This window comes from Tamandua tetradactyla, chromosome 12 (genome assembly GCF_023851605.1).
Source record: "Tamandua tetradactyla isolate mTamTet1 chromosome 12, mTamTet1.pri, whole genome shotgun sequence".
Taxonomy (NCBI): domain Eukaryota; kingdom Metazoa; phylum Chordata; class Mammalia; order Pilosa; family Myrmecophagidae; genus Tamandua; species Tamandua tetradactyla.
Window position 1 is genome coordinate 98,474,139 of NC_135338.1, and position 27,581 is coordinate 98,501,719.

Sequence of the window (27,581 nt, forward strand, 5' to 3'; positions counted from 1 at the left end):
AAATCTAAGTTAATTCTGAGGCCAACTGGAGGCAACTTTGGTTGCACGTCTTGGTGGAGTCAGCAGAGATGCGAGAAGGGGAAGCCTTTGGTGCCGTCCTTGCTCAGCCCTCCCCAGGCCTAGCACCACCAGGAGGGCTGCAAGATTCAGATCCAGCAGGCCTGAGGCCCTGCTCCCCCCTCCTATTGTATGTCCGTGAGGATAGTCCAGGCAGCTGCCTTCACAGAGACCTTCCTCATCCATCCACCCACCCGTCCATCCACTCACCCATCCACTCACCCACACCCACCCACCCACCCACCCGTCCATCCACTCACCCACCCACCCACTCACCCACCCACCCATCCACCCACCATCCACCCACCCACCCACCCATCCATCCATCCATCCACCCACTCACCCATCCATCTGTTCTAGGAGAGCTCAAACCCAGGGGGCAGAAATGGAGCCCAGACTAGGGGCCCCAAATCCACCCTTTAAGCAATACAGGGTTCCTGCACCCTGTTCTCCAGCCTGGGAGGGGCACTGTTAATTTCACTAGGACAGTGTCTTTCTTTTGGGGGCTCCTGAAGCACACCTATGGTTCCCTCTCCCTGTGCCCCTTCCCGCCTTGGCCATGGGCCTCTGTCCACGTCTGTGACCTGTCACCTGACCCAAGCTGCTGTGACCTCCCTAGACCAGTGAGAGCCGCCTTCCTGGTGGTCCCCTCCGCTCCCACCCCTCTGGCCCGGGTGTTGGAGTGATTCTTCTAGCCTTCGTATCTGCTCGCATCTCTCTCCCCGTTCCCCAGGACCTCACGTGGTCTGGCTTCTCTGCCTCTCCGGCCTGCTGGTGCCCGGTCCCCTTCCCGAGACCCACCTCAGGGGCTCTCCCATCTGGCCTCTGAGGCTAACTCAGTTCGTCGCTGAGTTCTCTAATGGCTGTCCTTCTGGGCTGGCTTTAGCCTGTGAACAGATACCCTTCCCGAGGGCAGGGTCCTGCCTGGGGGAAGGGAGGGCCCAGCTGGGAATCCTGCCCCGCCCCCCAACTGGCGCCAGGGCCTGGCCTTCGGGGCCTCACAGCTCCTGGCAGGGGGAGGACTGGGGTCGCCTGTGTGGGGCCCATGGGGACAGAGGCCTGGGGTGGACACCACACCCTGTGTGGGCTGAGCACCGGCCATCGAGGGCCCTCCTGACACCTTCCACGAGCCCCCTTTGGGGTCCTTCACACCAGCCTGGCCAGCTGCAGCACTCCAACCTCTGTCCTGACCTCTGCCCCCAGCCCACCCGGCCACCACGGGTTCTCCCTCCCTCCCTCCTTCCCCTCCCGCCCACAGGGCCCCTGGGTCTGCTGGGAAGAGGATGTGGAGAGCAGGAGGGTGAGAGCTTTTCGGAAGGCAGGAGTGCATCTCCAGCAGCGCTGGTACTGCTGCTGAGCTGCGGACATCGAGCCCTGGCCTGGGAGCACCTGGAGCAGGCCTGGACCCACCGGGCTGGAGCACTGAGCAGGCTGTGCAGCCCCAGGCCCACCGAGCAGGCACCAGCAGCTGCCCCTTGGGACTGTCTGTGAAGCCAGACAGGGGCTGTGGTGGCTGCGAGGGGAAGTGGCTGCAGGAGCCCCTGGGGGACCCCATACTGGCTCTCTACAGTGGACCCACTGCCCAGAGGCCTCTGTGAGGGTGGGGACCCAGGGCTGGGTGAGGCCCTGGCTGCTGCCAGCCCCCTCAGCCACGCAGCTGCTCAGGGCAGGAGAGCCAGGCCTGGGACTCTGGAGCCTCCCAAGGATAGGGCAGCTCTGGGCTATAGAAGGGGAGGAAGAAACAAGTTTTTAAAGAAAAGAAGGGCTCCTGGAGCACAGCTTATCTTCCTTTTCTGGAGAAAAACCACAGCTCGGCTGTGCTGGCTGATATTGCCGCAGCCTGTGTCCCTGGAGCCCGCAGCAGGGGCCTGACGTTACAGGCAGACAAAGCAGTGGCCCTTGAGGCTTTGGGTGGCAACACGGGGCTGAGGTGTGGGGATGGATTGTTCGGGTTCCTGAGCCCAGACCTGGACTCCACACAACTGACTGTCAAAATCGGGGTACTTTTGGGAGTGAAAGGGAGCTGTTATTACACCAGAACCACAGACATAAACTGGAACTCTTCAGGGCAAACTAAGACCTGTGTTATCCTACGCATTACCACTTCGTAGGTGTGTGGTTTTGGGCAAGTTACGGAACCTCTCTGAATACTAGTTTCATCACAAAAAGGCAGGTATCATGTGTCCGCCTCCCAGCGCTGTTGGAGGGATTAGAGGAGTGAATTAAATTTAAGCGAAAGATCCTGGAACAATGCTTGGCAGCCTGTGCTCTCGATGGGGATCCCCTTCCCCTGTGAGGTAGTGGGTTCCCTGTCCCAGGAGGTGTGCAAGGACCTGCCAGCTCTCTAGAGTTCTCGTGTTGGGAGAGGACCTAGGGAGGGGGCATATGCAGCTGAGAGTCTGATTCCAAACTTCCCTGTGACCTCCAAAGGGGCGACGGCAAGGGTGGCAGAGTGAGAGCCCCGAGCCCTGCCTCCTCCCTCAGGCCTGCCTGCACGCAGAGGAGGGAGGGGTCCTAGGCCGGGCGCCCGGTGGGGCAGCCCCCATCAGGCCCAGTTGGTGCGGCTCTGCTGTCGCCGTCTGGCTGCTGGAGGCGCTGGGCTTAGTTCTGGGTGCCTGGGCGCTTTGCCTTTCTGAGGATAAGCTGTTTTCCCTGGGGTGCCTGGGCAGGCTGGGGACTGAGCTGGAGAAAAGAGGAAGCTTGTGCTTTCTATGCTGGCTGCCAGGGCCCGAGTGACTGGTAGAGCGTGTTGCAACATAGACTTTGTTTCAGGATCGGGGGTGGGAGCTGGTTCTGCTACTTGTGGCCATTCGGTCTTGGGCAAGTCAAACCTCCCCTTCCCTGTCCTTCTCAGGGCTGTGGGTAATGCCGCCCTGCTCACGGCCTCTGCCCTCAGCTCCTGGGGCCCTCATCGCACACTGCCTTTCTCTCTTCTCCCAGTGCCCTGGGTGTCCCTTGAGGCATGGGCTCTTGTGCTTGCAGGATAGTCTCCACCTTGTGCCTTGTGCAGAAGGCTCTGTAAGCAAATGAGTGAATGGAGTCAGAGCTGGGGAAGTGACGGGAGCCATCAGCACTGCTGAGTCTGTCCTGCAACCCCGAAGGTCAGAACAGCTGCGGGTGGGAGATGAGGGTGGGATGGTCTGAGGACCGGCTGCTCTCCACGGCGACCTCACGCTGGCAGCATTACCCCCAGGAGCCTCAACTACTGGCCACTTTGTTCTCTGTCCCCACTCCCCTACTTCCACCGCAGAGGAGATTCCCTGACCAATCGAATCAGGGCTTGCCAGAGACGGTCTCCCTGAAAATGCACCATCTCCCCAAACCATTCCTGGAAACGCTGGCTCTGGAAGGCACACTGATGTGCTAGCACTCACCCTGCAGTGGACTCGGACTCCTCTGGCCAGACCAGAATCAGATGCTTCAGGCGGCAGAAGTAGGTGTGTGGTGACGAGGTGGCTTCTCAGGATGGGTACAGTCCACCTCTGCATCGAGCCCCTGGGCAGAGGTCACAAGGCTTCCAGCCGACCCCTGCCTTAGTACCGTTGGCCTGGGTGGGGGCCTCCCACTCTACCCTCCTGACTGAAGCCAAGGACAGAAGCAGGACACCAGAGTGACCCTCAAGGTCACGTAGAGGTAAGGAATGGGATGGCTCCAAAAATAAGGCTACGGGGCTCTGGCAAGAGGTGCCAAATGCCCACCTTCAGTCTTTTTGCCCAACCAGCCTATTAATGGATGGTCTTGAAAAATAAGGCCTCCTTACTCTGAAAGGACTATATCAACATTTAATATATTTCACCAATAAAATATGAATTTGAACATCCTTGTGATCAGTGTTAACAAACTGGTAAAACAAAAAATGATACCTCATCATTTTAATTTATATTTTTAATAAGGGAGGTTGAGCACCCTTCACATATTTGCAGAGCATTTGTATTTCTTCTGAGAATAGCCTATTCATATTTTTGGGGTCCATTTTTCTATTGGGCTGTTCTCTTAGTGATTTATTGGTACTCTTTATATGTTATGGATAGTAATCCTTTCTATACATTTTCTTCCATTTTCTCTGTCATTTGTCTTAACCCATCATGCAGAGATTTACAGTTCCACAGTCACATGTGTAAAGTCTTTCTTTTCCTTCTGAGTTTCATATTGTGCTGAGAATTTCTCTCACTGAGATGAATCAGCTGCTGTTTCAGACGTTCTGAGAAACAACAGCCTCAGCACTTGCAGTGGCAGCAAATCATGCTTATTCAAAAGAAAAATGCTTATTTTAAAAATAAGAACTATCACCCCAAGCATTTATTTAAATATTAATATTTACTGGGTAAAAAAATTACAAATGGTATAATAAGACTAACAGTTTTATATTCACAGATGGTCAGATGCTGACAAACAAGAAATAAGATCTCTGTACGTTGTGATCTGGTTGTTATAAAAATGCGTACGAAGGCTTAAGAAATGGTCTATTTTTAGGCTTTGGTGGAGCCATAAGACCCAGTTGCCTGCTGGCTCCCGAAGTCACACAGGAACCATGCAGGGCTGGACCGGACCCACACGTGCTGGGAGACTTAGTTTTAGAAGAGAACTTTCTGCATGTGGTGGACCTCCTAAAACGTGACAAAGAAAAGAAAATTAAAATTAAGATGCTAAATAGAAACAAAAGTGAGCACGCTCCTTTCATGGAACTCAGGTCCCTGATGTTCCCTGGCCCTTGAGGTCTGTGCACTTCCTGCTGCCACCCTCTTGGGCGAGGAAGGTTCCCTTTATTATTCACGGAATGAAGGATGGCTGCCCTTCACACAAATTTCTTTCCAAAATGCCAGGGGTTGTTTCTCAATTCTGTCCCTTGTGGCCCTCACCTCGTGCCCTCTGTCCTCCCACACCTTTTGCAGCCTATCATCAGATCTCTCCCCTGGACAACAGAACTGAGATCCACATACCCTGATTTATCCCACCAAATAAAGGAAGTGAAAACAACTTGTTGTAAGGCCCCAAATCCCTGGAAAACAGGCGTCATGGAATTACTGTACTTGCACAGTGAGGAGGAAGGTAGCATTGGGGGTAGTAGAAATGAAGCGGGGCTGGGGTCTCAGGCTTGGGCCAGCTGCTGGCCCTACTGGGGGGTGGAGCAGGGCCGAGCTGTGGGAAGGGCTGCAGATGTGGCTGGCCGGCCCCATCCATCCACTGAGGTCTGGCACGTCTCTGTCAGTGCCACGTCGCTGGCAGTTGGCTCCTTTGCTGGCCTACACTCCAAGCTCTCTGCCAGTACCTACCTCCCACTCTGCCTTTTAAAGCGAGGGAAGAAACGCCTGCCAGGGCCCATCACCAAGTTCTCCCAGCACCTCCCTTCCTTTGCTGACCTGAAGATAACAACTTCTTTCCAAACAGAATTTAAAAAAGCCTCACAGGGCCAGCATGTTTATAGGATGACAGCGACGTTACCTACAGAAACCTTTCCCTAGGCCAGTACTTCTTGCTGCTGTGTAACTGGGCTGAATTCATGCCCAACATCAATTCCATAGCACCAGGACATGTACGTGGCCCCCCAGCTCTGAGTCAGGGCCAGAGTCAGGGCCACAGACCTGTGGGTGATGACAGTCGGGTGGGGTTGTTAAAGAGTGGCATTTGAATGTTTTTAAACTCTTGCTTCAGGGCAATTTTACTGCAGAACACAGTAAAATGTGCTACCCATTCTAAATCAGCAGAGAAGCAGCCTTACGTTCCCCTATGCTGATTTCCTGAGGAGAAATTAAGCCCCGAGTGAAAACCTGCTGTTTATGTTGCTTTACAGAATCAATCTGCCAACAACAGCCTCCATTTCACCCAGGACATCCATTCCACTCACACTCAGTGAGCCCTGAGCACACTGGTTCATTGTGCATGACTCTGAAGAGGGAAAACTCCAAGGGCTAGACACAGAGTTAAGGTCTCTGGCAGAGAGCCACGCTTATTTGTCCACTGCCCAGGGACTCTCAACCAGGTAAGCAGACTGGAAACTGGGAAATGCTCTTTCAGGGTGCTCAGTGGAAATAAGGAGAGGGGAACACAAGACACAAAGATAGTTGGTTTCTAGTTTTCCTTTTTAAAGAGGTAACAAGAAGGGTAAAAAAAATTAACAAAACTTAAAATAACCATCAAAATCAGTAATGTAAAGCTTTTGGACAGTGTGAGTTTTACTGCTTATTAGGTTTAGTTCTGGATGACAGGGCAAACTGCTTCACTCTTATAATAAACGCAAGTTGTTAAAACTAAATATGGGAGCCAACAGCAACGAACCCCAAAGTGTGGTTTGCTTTGTTCTAACAATTAAGTGAAAATGAGATGGAAGATCCTGCTACCCTTCAAGGAATACCCACAGACAGTGCCCAGGGATGAAAGCGCTCTGAGCCGGCCTGCATGGGTCACCCCTTGCCCAATCCTATCTCTGCCTGTCCCCAACCAGGCTCGGGAGAGCCCGAGACAAGCCCTCCCCAGGCAAGGCCTCAGCTTCCTCATCATAAACCTGAGGGGGTGGGACCAGATGCCATCTGAAGTTTCCTTCTGTCCTGTGTGAGCTACTGAGGAAATGAGTATTTCCCAAAGTGGAGGAATAAATGAAAAAAAAGAAAAGAAAATGTCCCTACTGAAGAACATCTGCTGGTCACTTGCGTACTAAAAACCACAAAATTAAACTAACATTTACTAATGCCTCTTAATTCCTGTTCCTGGCAGAAGGATTAGCACATACAAGATACCTGTTTATGGGTTTAACAAGAAAATGACAATTTGGTTAACATTTGCCTTCCTTTCTCTTCCCCCACCCAATTTTTGTTTTTTATTACCCAGAAGGAAAAGCGGTAGAAAAACTGCAGAAGAAAACACAACAGCTTGCAAAGCTTGCTGAGGACTTGTCTTCCACCTTCTGTAAGCAATTGTGTTTCAATGCGCAGCTGTGGGGCCCACATTCTCCAGCTCTGCGGGCAGGTCCTGGCCCGCCAGGCCTCACCCAGAAGGCAAGGGCAAAGACAGGGAAAGGGGCCGCAGGAAGCAGCACAGTGTGAAGATACAAGACACCCGGGAAAACCGCCACACGGCACCTGACAATGCCATCTTTGATCTTTGGGCGTGATGGAGCTTCCCAAAGTACATATGTCCCGGCAGAGGGAAAGGGAAGCTGTAGGCCCCTCCTGCAGCCCCTAAAGATGTCCGGCTGCACTGACCTTGAGGTTTTCCTGTGGCAGCCTCCTCTCCCGTACTCCCGCCAAGGCTGGGAGGTGAATTCTCCCAGGAGTTAATGAATGGCAGGGAGCGTCGACAAGCCTCAAGGGGAGGCTCACAGAATTTTGTTACAATAAAAGCCATGTAGCAAATACTGACAGAATCATAAAAGCAACCAGAAAACAAAACCTTCTGTTATTTACTCAGATGGCTTATGGTTTAGTATTTTAGGTGGAAAAGTCTCTTAAGAAGGGCAATTATCAAAAAAAAACAACTTCTAAGTTAAAACTGGAGTTTTTGCAAATTAGAAAACTTCAGTCATCATCAACTTAGTAAGAAGTAGACACTTAAAAAAAAATCTGAAACAAATGTTAAGTTTTAGATCAAACCTTAATCATCACTCTACTGACTGGAGAGGCAATATTTTACGGCTTATTTTAATAAATGCTTCAAAGCAAATCAGAACACTTATAATTTTGTACTCTTCTCTGTTATACCCTACAATGCAAAAAACTTCACAGAACATACCCCTTTGCACTAGAACCACTGTAACCAGTTTTTCTCCTCTTAGACCTTTGCGAAGTTGACATCCTTTTCCTTTTTCTTTCATTTTTGGCTTTATTTGCGAAATAGTGAGAAGATGTAGGTGTTTCCTCTTCCAGCTCCTCAGTGGCTTTTCTTCCAGAGCCTCTGCTGCTGGGCAGGCTTAGTGGTGGAGAGTCATCCTCAGCTACAAACGGACACAGGCAGACTTTACAGACAGTACTGGGCTGGTTTCAAGTGCTTCTATAGTCTCTATGGAGACAAACAGCAGAGGCTTCTGGTTCACCTGAAACCTCGCTGTTTTCCTGGTGTCTTCCTGTGATATGGATTCAATAATTCAGCAAGAGCAGAACATTTCACAGAGTTCTAAAGCTCAATGGCAATTTATTTTAATAAAAGGGAATCAGAATACATTTAAAAAAATTTGTGATACTCTTGAAGTTAAGAGACATCATCAGGTTTATATCCTACACTCCTGTGTATGGCCTACAACCTTGTCATTGATTGGGCAATTAACACTGTTAAATCCTTTGAAAAATATAAAGTATTATACCTTATCCTCGCATAATAGTTACTTAGTAAATAAGCATCAGAAAATTCTAGATGATATTTTACTCTTTATAGACAAACATCACTTCTTGCCATAATAGTTCTGAACTTTCATATATTATGCAAAAGTGTGTATGAAAGCACGTGTTTGCAAAGAAGACGGTCTTTTCCATAGGTTTTTGCATCCCAAGACATGCAAAAAGCATGAAATCTCCCCTAGTCACAAACGGATCCTGTCTCCATTTCTGCAGACATTTCCTGGGGGCCTGGTTGTTGTGCAGCCCCCTTACTGCCTGGCAGGAATGGTATGGCGGTCATTGGGTCCCTCTAACCATGTAGACTCCTTATCTGGTCACCACTCGTTCACTGGGGAAGCTGTGAAGCACTGAGTACAGAACTCTGTAATCTTAGCTGTCTGACTTTGGAAAAATGAAAATGTCTCACTGCCGCCACCTGTAAAATGGGTGTTTTGGGATTAAATGACGAAACCCCGTCAAAATGCTTGGCATGGTGTTCTCAATAAATTATCACCCTGTTGGCCTATTTCTACAAAGCATCCTTGTCTTTTATCTGCAAAACCCCCTTCTGAATGAGTCACCACCAAAAGATTGTTCCCTTTTCAATCAAGGCTTTTAATGGGATTATTCCCATACAGAAGAACTGATGAAACCTTAATTTTCAGTAAGGATAAAAAATGATTATGGAGAAACAAAACTTGAAATACATGCCCACATTTCTCACCCTGCTTACCATTTCCATTAGCCCTGTCCTTGTCTGTTTCAAGAAAAGGATAAACATTTAAATTGAATTTTCTGTTGTTTCTTATTGTTTTAGAGGAAGGCATAAACTTCTGGACGCTTAATATCTTCTACAACAAAATACTTCTTTGTTATCAATTTTTCCGTGGTCAGTGCTTTCTATAGCTCAATAGTGAGGCTTGTAAATAGAGATGCCACATGACAGGGCATAATGCCACCTTTGGGAACGGCTGCTAATGATGCACTCATGGGGCAGATTCTTTCAAAGACTAAGAATAACACTATTGAGCATTCCAATTGCATGTTCATTTTTTCAAAACATTTAACTCTACTCTTTTAATTTTACCTTTAGACATGCTTTTCAGATAACATTTTCCTTCTTCAGATAAGGAAATGGAGCACAAAGAGGTTATTTGTGACCTGCCAAGGGTCATGAAGAGTGAGCTGGTGGCAGGTCTAAGATCAGTACCCAGGGCGGCTCCTGATTCCTCAGGCTCTTGCCTTAAAACTGGCAGTTCCTGGGCCCTGGGGCCCCACTTGCCTTCGGTTCTACTAGCAGGTTAGGTAAATGGCACTCCAGGGGACCTAAAAGTCAGTGCCCTTGCGAAGATGTCTGACCCACTCCTGTGGGCTGCCCCAAGTACATGAGCTTCAGAGTGACAAAGTGTAGGGAGTATTAACACAACCCAGAAACCACACACTCCTAATCCAGTGAGATGCATCACTTAACATTAAAACAAGCTTTTAGAAAAAACACATTTGGCTGTATACCGAACCTGGCAATGTCCACTCCGAGTATTTCTGCAATATTGGGATCACTTCTGCACCATATTTTTCCAGTTTGTCTTCAGTAACACCATCAATTTGAAGCAAAACCTCAGGATCGGAAGATAAAGATTCTGTATTTGGGCATATAATTAGGAATTTAAATTAATATTCATGGAAAACCCATGAAGTTCAAGCTCATGCACCCATTAGCACATGTTTGTAAACTGCCAAGTAACTGCAGAGCACTGGACACATGGACCAATTTAATGAAAGGTAAAGTTCACATCATTTGAGGCAGCAGACGGGCAGAGGGCAGGAGCCCGCCATCCAGCTCCACAGAAGCCAGGGCAGAAGGCAGGAAACAGCCAAGGGCATGGGAGAAAAAACCCGATGGGTGGGACCTGTCCACTGTGCCTCAAGAGTTTGACCAGACCTTTCCGCTGCCCCGTTTCCACTACAAAGGCTGTGCCGGTTCAAGACCATGTGTTTGCAGAGAACACCCCCGTTCTATTTCCAGCTCGGCCTTCTCCCGCACCTAGATTTGTGTGTCTTACTCCATAAGGCCGTAACCAAATTCGTGCCTCTCCCCAAACCAAGCCTGTTCTTCTTCCAGCCTTTCCCCGTGCTGTTCCGCCAGGAGCTGTCTGCATACGGACGGTACATCAGTCTTGCAGCCAGACAAACCGGCATTTTTAAACATCACTCTGGCTGCTGAAAGGAAGGTGAATCGTGAGGGGAAAGAGTGAACACTGGGAGCCTGGGAGAAGCTACCGAGGAGTAGGCAAGGACGGACTGCACTCGAACGCTGTAGTGGAGACAGACAGGAGGCAGATCCTGGTAAATGTTGGAGGCTGGGTCTATAGGATTTGCTTTCTATGGAAAGCAAGGGAGTAATAATTTCTATGTATCTGACTTGAGCAAATGGGTAGATTTCAAATCTGTGTTAGGGGAAAGGGCTGTCATCAGACAGAATGGAAGGTTGATGAGGGGGGTTGAAGAAGAAAAAGTTGGAGACACAAGTAGAAATGTAGATCCTTGATAGAATTTGTACTTTATCCTTGACTAGAGAACTGTTATAATTTTAATAGTTCTTGAAAGTTAAAATGTATATCATATTCACATCTGGAGGAAAGGAAACCAGTTAGAATCTACACTAACACCCTAGGAATAAAATACTATCTATTCTAGGACTCCTAGTTTTCACATTTTTGAGACTGAGCTGGATTATGCAGCTGCTGCAGGCCCAGGGGCAGCCGTGAGGGGCCATGACTGCCCGAGCACGTGAGAACCTAGTCACGGCCACGCACGCTGTCCGTGCCAGCACCGCTGCCCTGCTGCCCTCACGTGCAGCGTCTGCCACGTGAGATGTCTTCAAAAGGACCATACTGTGACTCGCACTGAAGCGGAAATGTGATTGTGAGTGCAGAAAAGCACAGAAACAGAGTAAGAGGGAATACATTTGGCATTAATAAAGCAAATATATGTCTCTGAGGAAATGTTCAAAATTCTAGTTCTTTTTGCAAGCAACAAAGTACCTGACATAATTAAAAAAAATAAGAAGATGGCCAAAGTAGATGAAGCAGTGTTAATTTTTTGTTTCTGAGAGAAGTGCAACTTTCCTTCGACACCTTTCGGTATCATCTGGAAAGTGCCACCATAAAAACTTTCAGATACTGATTGCATATGTAGAATGGAATGATTTCTAAATGTTGTGTTAATTTTTTTAAATAAATAAATAAATAAATAAATAAATAAATAATAGGGGGAACAAAAGTTAAAAATAAATTTAGTTTGAAGTGCTAGTGGTAAATGAAAGCGAGGGGTAAGGGGTATGGCATGTATAATCTTTCTTTTTTCTGTTATCGTTTTATTTCTTTTTCTGTTGTCTTTTTTATTTTTTTCTAAATCGATGCAAATGTTCTAGAAATGATGAATATGCAACTATGTGATGATATTAAGAATTACTGATTGTATATGTAGAATGGAATGATATCTTAATGTTTTGTTTGTTAATTTTTTTTAATTAATAAAAAAATAAAAATAAAAAAAATTAAATTAAAGCAAAGAGGGAAAAAAATCTGTAAATACAGTTATCAGAGTTACTTGAATTCTAAATATTAAACAGTAAGGCTTGACTGACTTTTTAGGAATAGAACAATATAAAACAGAAAGTATCAACTGCAAAAAAAAAAAAAACAAAAAAAAACCTTTCAGAGTAGTGAGAGCAGTTTTGATGAAAATCCTGGGGAAAATAGTGGAGGACTATTAAAAAATGCTGTCTCACCACCACTGTCGACGACATGAGGGGGAAAAAGACATGGACAACTGAGTCAAAAATGATTCACTAGAGTCAGACCTCAATGTGAATTTTTACAAGTTCCTAAATTAATTTATATAGTCTATATATGTACATGGTTAGATATGATAAAAATCTCTAAATAAGTAAAAAATTATTTCAATAAAAGCACTGTCAGAGTTTAATTCGAATTTTTTTTCTTTCTTAGTAGTCCTTAAAATAACAATGCCTTAAAATAGATGGCATTTTAGAGCCGATGAAGTACTGTGGTGGCCGAGCGCATGAGCGGGGACCGAGAGAGGCGCGATGACCACGAGCACCCGTGAAGGGAGAACATGGCAGGCAACCTACACCAGCCGGCTGTTAATTACGTGAATACTCACTTTTGCAGGGATTGTACTACTGAAATTTTAGATTAAGCCATCTGAAGCCATGGAAATAACTTGTATCAGCAAGCATTTATTAACTAAAGACATAGTAGTATGCTAGAACCAGATTGAAAGAAACGTAAAACACAATTCCTTTTCATAAGGAACTTAGTTTTTTACTGCAGACATGTATACATACACAGCTCAACATGGTAAAACTGGACACAGCACAAAATCATTAGGTAACAAAATATGCTGATTTTGGAGACTACAATGATCCATATCCTAACGTCCAGTATTAGAGGAAATCATACAATTAAAATTATATCAGATGTCTGAATAACAAGGGCTGTATATATCAAAAATCTTATCTTTTTTTTTTTATACATGGGCAGGCACCGGGAATCAAACCCGGGTCCTCTGGCATTCCAGGCAAGCGTTCTTGCCTGCTGAACCACCATGGCCCGCCCTCAAAAATCTTATCTTATCTCAAGAATGGGTTTAAATGGTTTCTGAGTTTTCAATTCAGAGATCAAATAATAACAACAATAACAATAAAGACTAAGAGATTTATGCACTTAAAAGTTTCTTAGCAAGATATGTTTTTAGCCTATTAATTTGTGCCATGTAACACAAGACCCACACATACCTACCTGCGAGTTTTTTGAGAGTGCCAGTATTAAAAATATTGAAGTAATGGACACCAAAAACTTTTCCCAGAGATTTGCAGACCTCTGTAAGTTCTCCAAGACATTTCTTAACCATCTCTTCCCTCTGAGATACCTTTGCCACTAAAGCTTTTTGTTTCTTCATGCTACTGGAATTTTCTGTTTCCATAAAGTCTACCTTTGTGAGAGAAACAGATCACAGGGATCAGTGCGTGCACACCTGTACCCAAACAGAGGCTTTATTTAATGCTAATTGCATTTATTTTCTGGCATTTCTGTTTTGTCTAAGGAGACAGCAACCCCCTGGAAACAGGGGCTGTGTGTACTCCATCTTTATAGCTCTAGCCTAGCCCAGATAGCCTCTTGATAAATGTTTATTCAATGAATGTATGAAGAGTTAGTGACCTGCTCACCCATTAAATTCATTTTGATGTGTGTCACATTTTAAGATCTCTTTTCTAAATTAAAAACAGAATACATTCATATAGGTCAGCATATATAAAATTATATATTTAAAGCCTTGGGAAATATGCTAAGTTTGCAGTTAATACATTTTTTGGCCCCTTGTGAGATAATAAAGTACAATAAATATTTCAAACACCATACCTTTAAATGCCCATTTAGTATAATTTCAGCTTTCTCCCCAGGCATGATATAGGCAATTGCTTGGTCATTGGCATTGATATATAAATCTTCATCCAAAATCTTGTCAATTATCAGTTTTTTAAAAAGTCTTTCAGCATTGTGCCGTGAATAAGCAGATCCTTTTCCAAATATCCCTGACTGAATTTTTGCACTCTTACTCCCTGATAAGAAGGTATGAAGAAGTCAGATTAGTAAATATAGGTATATTACTACCCTTAAACAGAGACTGAAAAAGTCATTTATGGACAAGTCTTGATAAATGAAATAGATAATCTGTTCCACAGGAAAAGTCATGGAGCAAGTAGACACTCATTCCTGTAAAATGAGAATATTTTGAGTAAAACTCTGAAATTTCTGTGGTTGCATTTTTCCTCTTTTTTCTAATCATGTACTTGACTGAAACATCAGCAAAATAAAGTTTATCATTTTAAGACGTAATTATCGCTTATAAAATCACATTAGAGCAAAGAAATCAAAGTTTATATTATACTTGTTTTACACCACTGTGCTATAGAAGGATAACTGCGTTATTGATTTAGTTATACAACATTCTTGACAATTAATTTTATAAATACCACCTTTAGTTCTGGTTCACGAAACTGCTACTTGCTGTAACTATTTAAATTATAATCCAAGTACTAAAGTCTATGTTTGGCAGAGAAGGTGGATACTTCCCTCCTCTCCTGCAAACCGAAAGCCCCACAGTGGCCTGGATTCCTTTGGTTCACATCCAAGCTGCAGTAATTACTAACGGCTTTGACATAAAGACAATTTTATTATACCAACCTACTTAAGAAAACTTGTGACATTGATACAGTCAGAATTAACTGTTACTTTGTCAAGCTGGAGCTCTCTGCTAAGAATTATAAACCATGTAAATTCCAGCTGGCTTCTGGACACACACGTGGAGACGGGGCATCATGGAGGGAGCCACCCTGCTCCTGGTGGGCTGGTCCACTGGCCAAGTCCAGTGCTGAGCGCCTGGAGAAGGTCGGAGAGACACAAACTGTCTTCTCAAGAACACACAAGAGCTAACAAGAAACCGAAGTAATGTGAGAGAAGAAATGCTTCAGGTAGCAATCCTTTCAGGAGTCTACATGAAATGTATCATCAAAGATGTAGTCAAAAGTTTTACCACAGCATTACTTGTAACAGGAAGAAATGTACTAAAATGAGGACTACTAAATACACTTATTTCATCAATATAACAAATATTAAAAACTGTGCTTTAGAAGAATAAAAAATTAAGAAAATGTTTATTTCTTGTTACATAATGTTATAAACTTTTATACTTGGTAAATATGTGATTGCGAGGAAACATTAAAATATTAGCAGCAACTTCTTCTGGAGTTATTTGTATTTTTCAGTTTTCTATATATTGTAATGTAGAGTTTCATGTATCACTCTTTTAATAAATTATTTTATCTGTAACCCCTAATCTGACAAAAAGAGGTCCAAACTAGGAAAAGGCAAAAATCCAGAAAGGAAAGCAGGCTCAGCAATAAAAGTTGCTTCTGCACTGAGGGAATGAGCAGTTCCAGGAGAAGAAGCTCATTCTGAGCAAACCAATTTCCTACTCTAATTGATGCTTTTAATTTTTAAAATGGATTATTTATTAATTGCTTTTTATATTTTAATTGCTTTATATATTTTTAATCAAAATAATTCATGTAAAATACAGTAAGAAGGGTTTATAATGAAAAGGAACATTCCTCTGCCTCCACCCTTATGTCTCCAGACCCAGTCACTTCCCAAAGCAACCACTGTTTAAATGGTTTTTGTTTTAAGCTCTTCTAGGGGTTACCTCCATACTAAACCCTAAATCAGGCAGCGATCATTCCGTACATTTATCTATTGACTCCATACTATGAGAGACAAGGCTTTATCTCACTCATTCCACCTGTTCCCATCTTTCCCAAAATGTTGCTAGTTATACAAAAATTATCTCAGTTCATCTGCTGGTTAGTTTTGTCACTTTAAATAATATAATTACATAAACCTCTATTGCTTGCCCCATCAACAATAGATAGAGCTTCTGACCACTCTCATACCCAGCCATGTAAACAGAGGTTATTAGCATCCAAGCTTTTCCTCAACCCACACTTTCTCTTATTTTTACTTATTGTACTTTCATTTTTACATTGTGAACCTGCTCTGTAACCATGTTTACAGCTATAAATTGATTCTAGCTGTTTAAACTTATACACAGTGTTTATATGCTAACAAGTTTCCTGCCTTCCTTGGAACCTCAGGGCCCTTGTGCAATCCCTAACTGCAGACAGAAGGGGAGAGAGGCCACCATCACATCAGAGGTTTCAGAAAAATTTTTTAGGAAATGGATGAAACATGTTGACAAATGAACAAAAGGGAATAAACCACAGCTCAAAACAAATACAGGAAAGAGTTACAGCAGAGGAGGGACAATCAACCAGGCGGGAACTCCCCATCAGCAGGGTTGAAGTTGAGGGGTCAGAGGTGGCATGAAAGGGAGGAAGCCACAATCAGTGAGGAGAGTTAGAACTGCATCGAGTACCTGCTGCTCCTCACCTCCCACTCCCAACCACGTGGAGACAGCCCACGGTCAATGCCCAGAACAAAATAAATACAGCAACTGCCTGTGGAGCGCAAGGGCAGCTGAGTTACAGGCCAGAGCCCTAGAAGGATGCTTTTGCCATTTCTTGCCCAGCCCATAGTCCTACCTACTTATCCGATCACAAAGCTTTACGGTTGGATATCCCTTTCAGGGAACCAATTTTGGGGGAAAGAGAACTACATATAAAACTGCAGAGGAACCCACTTAAAAAAAATTAAACTAGTCCCTGGAAGTTAATATTAATATAATGGACAATCAAGAGAAAGACAAAAATTAAGTAGGATATTTGACCCTTGGAGACAGAGGTAATTTAGGGTGAATTCCTAGTTAGTATGTATCATCGCAAAGATTTATAGATTTAAGATATTGCATTCTTTAATAATAATAGAATGTTATGAAGAAATAAGGACAGGAAAGAGCTGTTGGAAATTTTAAAACTTGACTGACAAAATAAATTTAGTGGAAAAGTTGGAAAACAAAGTTAGGAAAATCTCCTAAGTCATGAACAAAAAAGGCATCCGGAAAATACGAAAGAAAAAATAGAGGGGATCATTCCTTAAGAGATATAAAATCTGACTAATAAAATTTTGGAAATATAGAGAGGGAATTATCAGACAAATAATGTAGGAAAATTTCCCAGGATGGAAGAGAGAAAAAGCCTTCAGATTAAAAGGCCCACTGAATGTTAAATGAGATGTCTCTAAAAAAAATTTAATACATATCTCTGTAAAATCTGAGAAAACCAAGAGTAAAGAGACAATTCTGAAAGCTTTTGAAAGGGACAAAAAAAAACAGGAACCCAAACCAGACAGGTACCAGCTACCCTGGAGGCCAGAGAAAGCAAAGTGCACATCAGGACACAATAAACAGTACAATTGAGTTTTGGGTCCAGTGTGAAGAAATCCCAGAATCACAACTATGCAGCAGGTCTAGTAAGCCATGTGCAAATTATAACTGGAAGTCAAGAACAGGTGCAAATGAATCTGTTTCAAAGAACACAAATGTGGCTTCTCAACAACAAAGAGAAAGGCACCTAGAAACTCCAGGGGGCAAATTATACAAGAAAGCCAAGGTCAAATATAAAACAAAGGGCACTGTAACATGATTGAAACTGTTTACACTTTATTTTAATTTTTTTTTTTTTTTCTGCCTGGGCAGGCACTGGGAATCGAACCTGGGTCTCTGGCATGGCAGGCGAGAACTCTGCCTGCTGAGCCACTGTGGCCTGCCCTGTGTATACTTTAATATTTTCTTTTTTGTTGTGAATATTCTTCATCTCAGTAACTTTTATCAATTCTATAAAACAACGGTAAATTCATAAAAACAGATTTCCTTTTGTTAGTCAAAAGGATTTTAATTCTAAGTAGGTTTAGCCTATTTTTATTTATTTATTTTTTACATGGGCAGGCACCAGGAATCGAACCTGGGTCCTCTGGCATGGCAGGCAAGCGTCCTTGCCTGCTGAGCCACTGTGGCCCGCACAGTCAAAAGGATTTTTTCCGCACAGTCAAAAGGATTTTTTTAAAAAAGGTTTTATTCTGAAACTCTCAAGTATTAAGTTCTATAAGAAACAGACAAAAGAGTTTTTTTATCTACTTGTAATGATGCTCAATTTCAATTAAGGTAACTCAAATAAAACAGATGACTTACCTAAGAAAATGTCGACCAGCATATTCATAGTAAATCTCCCAGAAGGACCTACGTGCCTTATATTTCTCGCAGATGAATTATGATCTTGAACGAATCTTACAATATTTTTCACATCATCAGTCACATCCCTTGTCTTATAATCCTATCAATAGAAAGAGATTGCCTTTTGCTATAATTAAGATACTGATACTTATATTGTTGAGTTTTGATATTAATTATAACAGTCTTATAATAAACCTTTTCTAGACTAAAAATAAGACTAACCACCAACGAAAACTACTTGTTCCTTCTTTTCTAAGTTCTTGTGTCTAGAACAATTAGCACTCTACAATTCCTATTTTATTATTGTTTCAGAGACATACATTGTCTTCCAGTTACGTGAAAGCACTTCGGGTGGGGGGGACACTCTTCTTCAACAAAATCCTTCGCATCCCCTTGAACACTGCTGTCACTTACAGTGGTGACTTCGGGATGCAGAACAATATTCAATCATGCAAATTTATGATTTCTAAATCTTTTTGGGTGCCACAGTCAATCCATTTTTATTTTCTACAATCGATCGTTCCCTTTCTCATTCCCTTCAGTTGCCTTTAAACCTTGCTAACATAAATACATTTTTTTTTATTAATGCAGTTTTAGGTTTAGAGATAAACAATGTGGAAAGTAGAATTCCCATATTACTCTCCCACCCAGTTTTCCCTACTATTAACATTTTGCATTAGTGTACTTGCCTACTTTTTTTATTTTTATTTTTTTGAATGGGCAGGCGCCAGGAGTTGAGCCTGGGTCTTGGGCATGGCAGGCAAGAACTCTGCCACTGAGCCACTATGGCCCACCCTTTGCCTACTTTTTAAACCCTTTATTCCTAGATAGCCTAGTTCTCCATACCATCAGTGCCAACTACTTGAGTTCTAAAAAGTTGCATCAAGCTTCTGTGCCCCTCTACATGCTGTTCTCCCTACCTTCTAGTCCTTATCCATCTGCCACACTCCAAACCATACAACACGTCTCCTGTGACACCCGTGAGAGGACTCTTTCCCACTGATTCTTGGTGACCTCAGTGTACCGAGCTGATCCTCTGGCATTGTGACCACCTCTGCTCCAATGACCTGTCCTCCACACACACCAGCCGTTCATCTTATACCTCCTATCATATCCTTACTAATTACAGCACCCCCTCATTCTGACCATCACTTCCTCTAGTATTCTGACTCCAACAATCCTACTACGCCCCCACCCCCCACCCCCGGACTGCCTATCCACTGATCTTCACCCTCAGCTATCCTCCTAACTCAGCCTAAATTCCAGAGGCAATCATGATAATCACTACCTTTCTTCTCCTAATGTCCTGAGGTACCTCATCACACTGCTTGGCCACACACATTGAATCTCATTCTTTGCCCATGACCATGTTGACTGTTCTTACTTTCAATATAAGACCACGAACCTCAGGTGGATCCTTAAAGCTGCCAGGTAATTATTATACATCCTGAATCTAACACTCCTCAATTTTTCTAGAACAGGGATCGGCAAACTGTGGCCCATGGGCCAGAAGCCTGTTTAGTAAAGTTTTATTGGAACACAGTCATTCCCATTCATTTGCCTGTTGTCTACAGGTGCTTTCTGGTTCCAATGACAGAGTTGGGTAATCGAGAGAGAGACCATATGGCCTACATAGCCTAATATTCTTTGGCCCTTTAGGATAAAGTTTGCCACCCTCTGCCCTAGATGACTATTTCACACTTATTCTTTTTCCTTCTTCTATTCTCACAGTCAGCTGCTAACCTTGCTTCCTACTTCACTGAGAAAACTGAAAACTGTTACAAGGGAGCTTTCACAAACCCCCATCACTACAGTCCATCTGCCCCCACATTTTCTTACCTTCCATCTGCTACTATAGATTCCTATCTAAAGCGAATCTCTCTACTTATATACAGACCCCCCCATTGCCGACTCAAAGACACTATTTTAGCAATTCTCTTTTTCCCTACATATCAATTTTTCATCTTCTATAGGCACATTCCTAGCATCATCCAACCATGCTCTTTCTCCTGTCTGTTCTTGACTTCACTTTCTTTGCCGGTTACTGTTCTGTTTCTCTGCTCATCTTTGCAGCAAAACTTAAAAGAGTTATCTGCTCATTCTCTTAAACCTATTCCATGAATCCTTAGCCTCAATCCACTGAAATTGGTCAATTTGACGTCACCATGATTTCTGCAGTGAATTCTCAGTTCTCACCATAATTAATTTGGCAGCAGCTTTTGACAGATACCACCCTCTTCTCCTTCAAACACCTTCTGCCTTAAGTTTCCCTGGTTTTCTACTTACCTTCCCAGTTGTTCTTAGTCTCCTTTCTTACTTTTTTCTCCTCTCCTCAACTTCTTAATGATCAAGAGCTTATTCTTTGGTTTTCTTCTCTTCTGTCTAAACTTCTACTCCTGATGATTTCATCTGTCTTTAAATACCATCTATATGCCAACCACTCCCAAATTTATATGTACCACCAGTCTTTTTTCAGAACTCTAACACATGTAGATAACTCAACATGTCCCAACTGAACTCTTGATTTTTCTCTGCCCAAACCTGTTCCATCCTCAACCTTCTCCATCATGGCAACTCCATTTTTCTAGTTACTTGGCCCCCAAAACTTGGAGTCATGTTTGACTCCTTTCTTTCTCTCGTACTCCATCCAATACAGAAATCCTTAAAACCCATCTGGAATCTGAACAGTTGCACCTTCTTTATCACTACCAGCCTGGTCAGAGCCACCATTATCTATTGCCAATAGCATCCCCAACAGGTCTCTCTGCTCCTGCCTGCTCCCACTCCAGCCCATTCTCTGCCAGAGACATCCTTTTAAAACTAAGACAGATTATACCTTTCCCCTGTTCAAAAATTCAGAAAAACTCCCCATTTCATTTAGAGTAAAAGCTAAAGCCCTCATAATAGCCTCTAAGACTCTACTGCTTTGACCCACTATTAGTTTTCCCACTCACTAACCCTGACTCTCTCAGCTGCCTGGGCCTCTTTCTCCCTCACACGAACTAGTCATGTTCCCACCCTGGAGCCTTCATTCTAGCCAACGCTTCTGCCAAAAAGGCCCTTCCCCAGAGAGCTGCTCAGTTAACTCCCTTATCTTCAAGTCTTTACTCAGATTCACCTTCTTAAAAAAAACTTTCCCTGACCCCCTTATCTCACATTGCACCCCTCACCTACTCATTACTCCTGCCTCCTTAATCGGTTGTTCTTATCCCTTAACACACTATTTACTAATTATACATACTGCTTGCAATTTGCCTCTCTCGACTAAAATGTAAGCTCCCCAAGGGCAAGGATTTTTTCATCTGTCTTTTTTTCGAATGGGTAGGCAATGGGAATCAAACCTGGGTCTCTGGCACAGCAGGCAAGAATTCTTCCACTGAGCCACCATCACACCACCCTATCTGTTTTGTTCAATAATGCAACCCAAAGTCCTAGAACAGCGCCAGTTACAGAGTGGGTGCTCAACAAATATTTACTGAATAAGTGAATTGATTAGTAACGTCTATAGGGTTGGGTGGGTGGGAATGGCATTGCATTTGCAGATTCCACATCAAGAGTAAATCACCCTCTGCTGTGGCTAGTGCTGCATACCTCTGTAACCACACTCACTACATTAGCCATGTGAATACATACATGTTTATCTCCCTTTCATCAATGAATTGGTCCATATCACATTCATTTGCAAATCCCCAGTACCTTGCACAGAGCTTAGCACATATTTGGTTTCCAAATCTATAAAGTGGGCACGGCTAATATATTTGCCCATCTATTTCACAGGGTATATTTAAAATAATATACCAAATCTGAAAATGCTCTGTAAGCTTAAAGTACAGTAGCCATTAATATGTAAATTTACCATGAGGGGCATAAAAAGTACCCAATGATTGAATTTAACAATCCAAGGTTATTTTTAGACAGATAATAGTGAATTCATCTAGAAATCATTGCCACTGTTTCTCAGTTTTTAAAAACCAATTTACAGAATAATGTAATTGATCTGAATTAAAACACACAGTATACTGGTTGTGACCCTTCTGAGAATGTAAACTTTAAATATAGGTTTTAGTTGAATTAAAAAAATTCTCCCTTCCCATGCTGGGTCTTTCTGGATGTTTACACTACATATTCTGGCATTTCTAAAACAACCTATGACTATCACTGCACCTGTATGAGCCCAGAATTCTGGACAGGTGAATGTTCAGTATATATATATATCTTTTTACAGGCTTCTAATTCTAAAGAAAAAGAGAGTCTAAAAATTATTTTTATAAAATATTTCTATATCAAATTGCTACGTTGAGGATGCCATATTTTCCTTGTCTAGTCCCTTGGGGCCCATCTATTATAATCTAGCCTGTATCAACTTTTCCAAGAAAAAAATCTTGCTAATTTCCTTAATTATAAAGAATTTTAAATTCTCTTAGTTTACCTTCGTTTTACAGCAATTATCACAAGAAACATCTGGGTATTTCTTACAAAAACCAGGATTGAAGTCATTTTCACCAAAGTAAGACAAAAGCTGCATTCTCCTGCATTCTGTTATATTTTCACAGTAATGTACCATGCTGTACAAATTATTGAAGTGAGTCTCTTTTGTATGATGGTTTCCATCTTTTTCCACTAAAAGAGATAAAGAGCATAGCAAAATGTACTTATCAGAGTAGACAGAGAATATAACAGAACTATTTAGAATAGATTCGTATAACTTCAAATATTTAATGAAATGAATAAAACTATTAACAGCATTAAATCAGTATGACATCATTCTGTCTCATAATTAATTGGGTACTTATGTATGTTCACCCCTCAAGACGTTTAGGTTTTACAGAGATAAATGCTTATCAGGAGAAACTGAGTTTTTTTTTCCCAAATCTTCATTATTCTTCCTGATGAAGATCTGACTTTTATTTATTATATTTTGATATTGAACAGAATATCAAAAGATACTAGAGCATGGAATCCTGGGTGGTAGTCCACTTTCTACACATTTACAGTCATAGTTAAGCCAGTGGTTGCAAAACTGTGTACCAAGGAGCTCTGGGGTGCTGAAGTGAAGTCACAGGGGTATTGCAGGAAATTCTGAACTCAGGGGAAACTGCAATACTTGACACCTATTGAATACCATGCAAACTACTAGCTTGAGGTAGGTCATGGTTTTAACCTCAGATCTTGCTACATGTCTCCTCATAATAAATCTCTGCAAAGTTGGATATTTGGCAGAGTTGAATTTGATTTTGAGGTTTGAGAAAAGGTGCATACTTTCCATTAGCAAGTAATTACGGTTAAGAATGAATTAAAATTATAATTTTTCTTTCAGTTTATGAGCATTATCTTTTCAAATGGCAACTAAATCATTAGGATTTATTATTGAGTTAGAGGACTTAAACACTTACTACATTGCTTGGACTTAATTAGTTCTTTCTTTTTAAACAAATGGGCAAATCAATTATAAAAGTCTTAGCTATTCACTGAGAATCATCTTGGCATAGTGCAATGAATATGGACTTTGGAGTCGAGTGAACCTGGGTTCCGGAAGGCCTCTGCCACTTACCAAGTCTGTATTTCATTTTCTGCCTCTGTAAAATGGGAAAAACAACAGTACTATCTTTTAGGGTTAAATGAGCTGATATATGCAAACCATTCAAAACAGTATTTGCCAAGTGCTAAGGAAATGCTACCTATATAACTAAACCTGCTATTGTACTGTTATCACTGCTGCTGTGCTGCTCTATTAGTGATCATGGGGTGTGGCAGCTAGGTTCAGGTGTCAGTCTGGTTAGGTGAAGGTGCCTAGTTCTATTGCTGAGACATTAGCTGATGGCATGTGAACCTTATCTGTTACTGATTACATTGCAGTTGACTAGGAGGCATGCCTGCTGCAATAAATGATGCTTGACTTAATTGGCTGGTGCATAAATGAGAGATTCAACGTAGCACAGGCCAAGCCGCTCAGCATACCTCGTCTCAGCACTCGCAGCTCAGCCCAGGCCTTTGGAGATGCAGAAAGGAATCACCCTGGGGAAAGCAGTTGGAACCCAGAGGCCTAGAGAGAAGGCCAGCAGAGATCGCCCTGTGCCTTCCCATGTAAGAAAGAACCCCAGTTGAAAGTTAGCTGCCTTTCCTCTGAAAAACTATATGTTAACTAAATAAATTCCCTTTTATTGAAAGCCAGTCTGTCTCTGGTGTGTTGCATTCACGCAGCTAGTAAACCAGAACAGATTTAGTACCAGCAGTGGGGTGCTGCTGCAGTTTGCAAACACCAGATATGTTGGACCAGTTTTTTTTGATGGATAAGGGGAAAATTTTGGAGGAATTGTGAAGAGAATGATGGAGAAGTCCTGGAGCGCTTGAAGAGACTGTTGATGTAAATGGAACCAAGGCCAATCTGGACAAAGAGGGACACAGAAGGGACAAATTGGTGTTTGCAGAGTGAGAACCATGGAAGCTCGGGTCTGAAGCCAAGAAACCTTGGCCAGGAGAATGGACCCACCCATATACATGGAAAGGATGAGTCTCCCACCTTGTTGAAGTGGAAGAGTTGTGCCACCTCAGGCCTTGGAAAAGGAACAGCACACTCCTTGGGGACTGGGGAGAGCCTGGCTGCCACCATATGGAGGGGCTGAGTGTGTGCCCCAGAAATGGCAGAGAGCCCAGGTGTGGCCCTGATGCTTGGAGAGGGTAGAGCCGAGAAAAAAGATGGTCTCCCTAATGTCCCCCGAGGTTGATTCAGAAAGTGGGCCATTGCATAGGCCCTTGGAAAGGGTGGGACTGCCACTTTTTAAAGCTGAAGGATAAATGACTTTCAGACTCTGAAATCCAATGGTGTTTGCCCTGCAGGTTTTCGTTTCATTTTCTCCCTATGGATTCTGTGACTGTCCATCCTTTGCATATTAGCACCAGATAACTTGTTTTGACATTCACAGGTCCACAGCCAGAAGAGAATTTTTCATACTTTAATAATTGTTTAAGGTGATGAGTGTAATTGCCAAGTTGACAGGGGGTGGACATGTGATAGTTAGGTTCAGGTGTCAACTTGGTTAGGTGAAGGTGCCTAGTTCTATTGCTGTGGACATGAGTCAATGGCATGTGAACCTCATCTGTTGGTGATTACATCTGCAGTCGGTTAGGAGGCATGTCTGCTGCAATGAATGATGTTTGATTTAATTGGCTGGGGCTTAAATGAGAGAGCACAATGTAGCACAGCCCAAGCAGCTCAGTATACCTCATCTCAGCACTCGCAGCTCAGCCCAGGCCTTTGGAGATACAGAAAGGAATCACCCTGGGAAAAGTTGTTGGAACCCAGAGGCCTAGAGAGAAGGCCAGCAGATATCACCCTGTACCTTCCCATGTAAGAAAGAACCTTAGTTGAAAGTTAGCTGCCTTTCCTCTGAAGAACTATACGTTAACTAAATAAATCCCCTTTTATTGAAAGCCAATCCATCTCTGGTATGCTGCATTTCAGCAGCTAGCAAACTAGAACATGCAGCAAGGTAGAAAAACCTTTCTGAAGCTCAGTTTTCTCATGGGAATAACTTTACCTCAAAAGGTAGCTGTCATGAGCAAATAAGGGAATGCATGAACGTCTGGACCAGTGCTCACTAAACACCATTTCCCCACACTCAGTTATCTCTGCCAGAGTTAATTCAAAAGTAGTCTCAAAACAGGTAATGAATCTGGGAATTTATTTGGGAATTATATTTAACTATCATAACCTAGTAGAAAATGGGTAAAGGACATTGTCAAGTTCTAAAATAAACATTAATTTTGATACAGCAAGTCTAAATCTAGAAATTTATCCTATATAAATAACTGTACAAATGCCCAAAGACATATATACACAAGGATGTTCAATCTTGCATTGTTGATATCAGTGAAAAACAACAAACAACCTAAATATCTATGAAGAGGGGACTAGTTAAATAAACATGAAATAATCATACTCTGGCATTCTATAGTCAGGCTATGTATACTAATTGGAAAAATAACTATACCCTAGTACCGAATGAAAAGATTAGGTCATCATATATGAAAAAAGCATGCATAATATAATTCCATTACATTTAAAAATACATACATTTGGGAAGGTCAAACACCAAATACGAAACATTTCTAATCTCTGACAGGGCTGATAGAGGGACTAGGCAGGAGGGGGAAATATATGGAGCCTTAGCTCTATTGTTTGTGTTTTATTTCTTATGTGGTATTTCAGAGTTCACTACATTTTTTACCTTTACCTTTCTGCATGTTTGACGTGTGTGTTATGTTTAAGGATGCATGCAGAAATTTGTTCTGGAAAGATAAAAAGGAAACCAATAACCAGAGTTATTTCCTGGAATAGGACTACAAGGTATGTTCTGGCAACTTTCTGCTTTATATATGTCTCTATTATTTGAGCTTTACATAACAAGCATGCACTACTTTTATACTAAAAATGAAGTAAAACACAGGGGTGCATGAGTGGTTCAGTGGTAGAATGCCTGCCTTTCATGCAGGAGACCAGGGTTGGTTTCCCAGACCAGGCATCCCACCCCATCCCTGCCAGAAAAAAATAACAAATAATTTTTTCGTATCTAAATAAGCACTTCTGTTTTTTCTATGACTACTTAAGGAAAACTGGATCCAAAGTACCACAATAAGCAGGAAAGCAGGAGGAGATTACTATCATGAGACTGAACAGGACAGACCGTCTCCACAATGAAGCTCTGCTTACTCAGTATAAGTCTCTTCAGCCTGGTCACATCATGATAAGTGTAGAAAAGCAGGCAGTGAGATATTTCCCCATCTCTTCCAGCTCTGCCCGATTCCTGGTAGTAGCCCTCCATGGATTTAGGGAGAGACGCGTGGATCACAAATCGTACATCAGGTTTGTCGATTCCCATTCCAAATGCAACCGTAGCACAGATAACCTGATGTGGAAGCAAAAGCCTATTAGAGCCACAGCGCATTTAAAAGGCGATTAGAGTAACAGGTGCTTCTGAAAGCTCCACCCCCTTTTACTTTAAAAAGTACCCCACACAACAACCTAATATCTCAACTTAATCCCACTATTTAGCATGATTAATACTAGATTTTCTTACTGAAAATTCGCAATTCTATTAAGATTCAAAAAAAGTAAAGAGACGAAGAGATGCTCAGTGTGGCAGTGACTTGTGTGATTTGGTATTATCACATAAGGAAGCCAAAACCAACAGCAGTCACTCCTTGATGTGTTGCCACTGTTGGTCTCTCACATTTTTTGATGCTGAGGTGTGGGGTTGTTGCCCACACAGCCCTGATATCCAGGTCAGGGGTCATAAAAGTGTTGCTCAGAAGCTCCGGGGTATTCCCAGGGCTTGCACTTTCAGAGCCACTGCTGCCAGCTTCTCCAGTGATTCAGATGCAATGGCATTCTCACCTACTCCAGAGCTCACTGGCAGTTTTCCCAGTGGCATCACCTTAAAATTTACC

General features: G+C 42.8%; 1 protein-coding gene across 13 annotated transcripts in view; it reads right to left on the minus strand.

Moving 5' to 3' along the window:
• Positions 1 to 4,355: 4,355 nt before the first annotated feature.
• BLM (BLM RecQ like helicase) overlaps positions 4,356 to 27,581 on the minus strand; it is a 121,208-nt gene continuing 97,982 nt past the window's right edge. For 11 of the 13 annotated variants that reach the window (XM_077124266.1, XM_077124262.1, XM_077124263.1 and 8 more), the window contains 8 exons: positions 26,845 to 27,040; positions 22,564 to 22,754; positions 18,093 to 18,234; positions 13,811 to 14,010; positions 13,190 to 13,382; positions 9,881 to 10,003; positions 7,783 to 7,984; positions 4,356 to 4,664 (listed from right to left, as the gene is read on the minus strand). In XM_077124266.1, the coding sequence (XP_076980381.1) occupies positions 4,487 to 4,664; positions 7,783 to 7,984; positions 9,881 to 10,003; positions 13,190 to 13,382; positions 13,811 to 14,010; positions 18,093 to 18,234; positions 22,564 to 22,754; positions 26,845 to 27,040 (1,425 nt within the window). In that variant the 3' untranslated portion in view covers positions 4,356 to 4,486. The other 2 variants (XM_077124272.1, XM_077124273.1) reach the window with 2 other exon arrangements.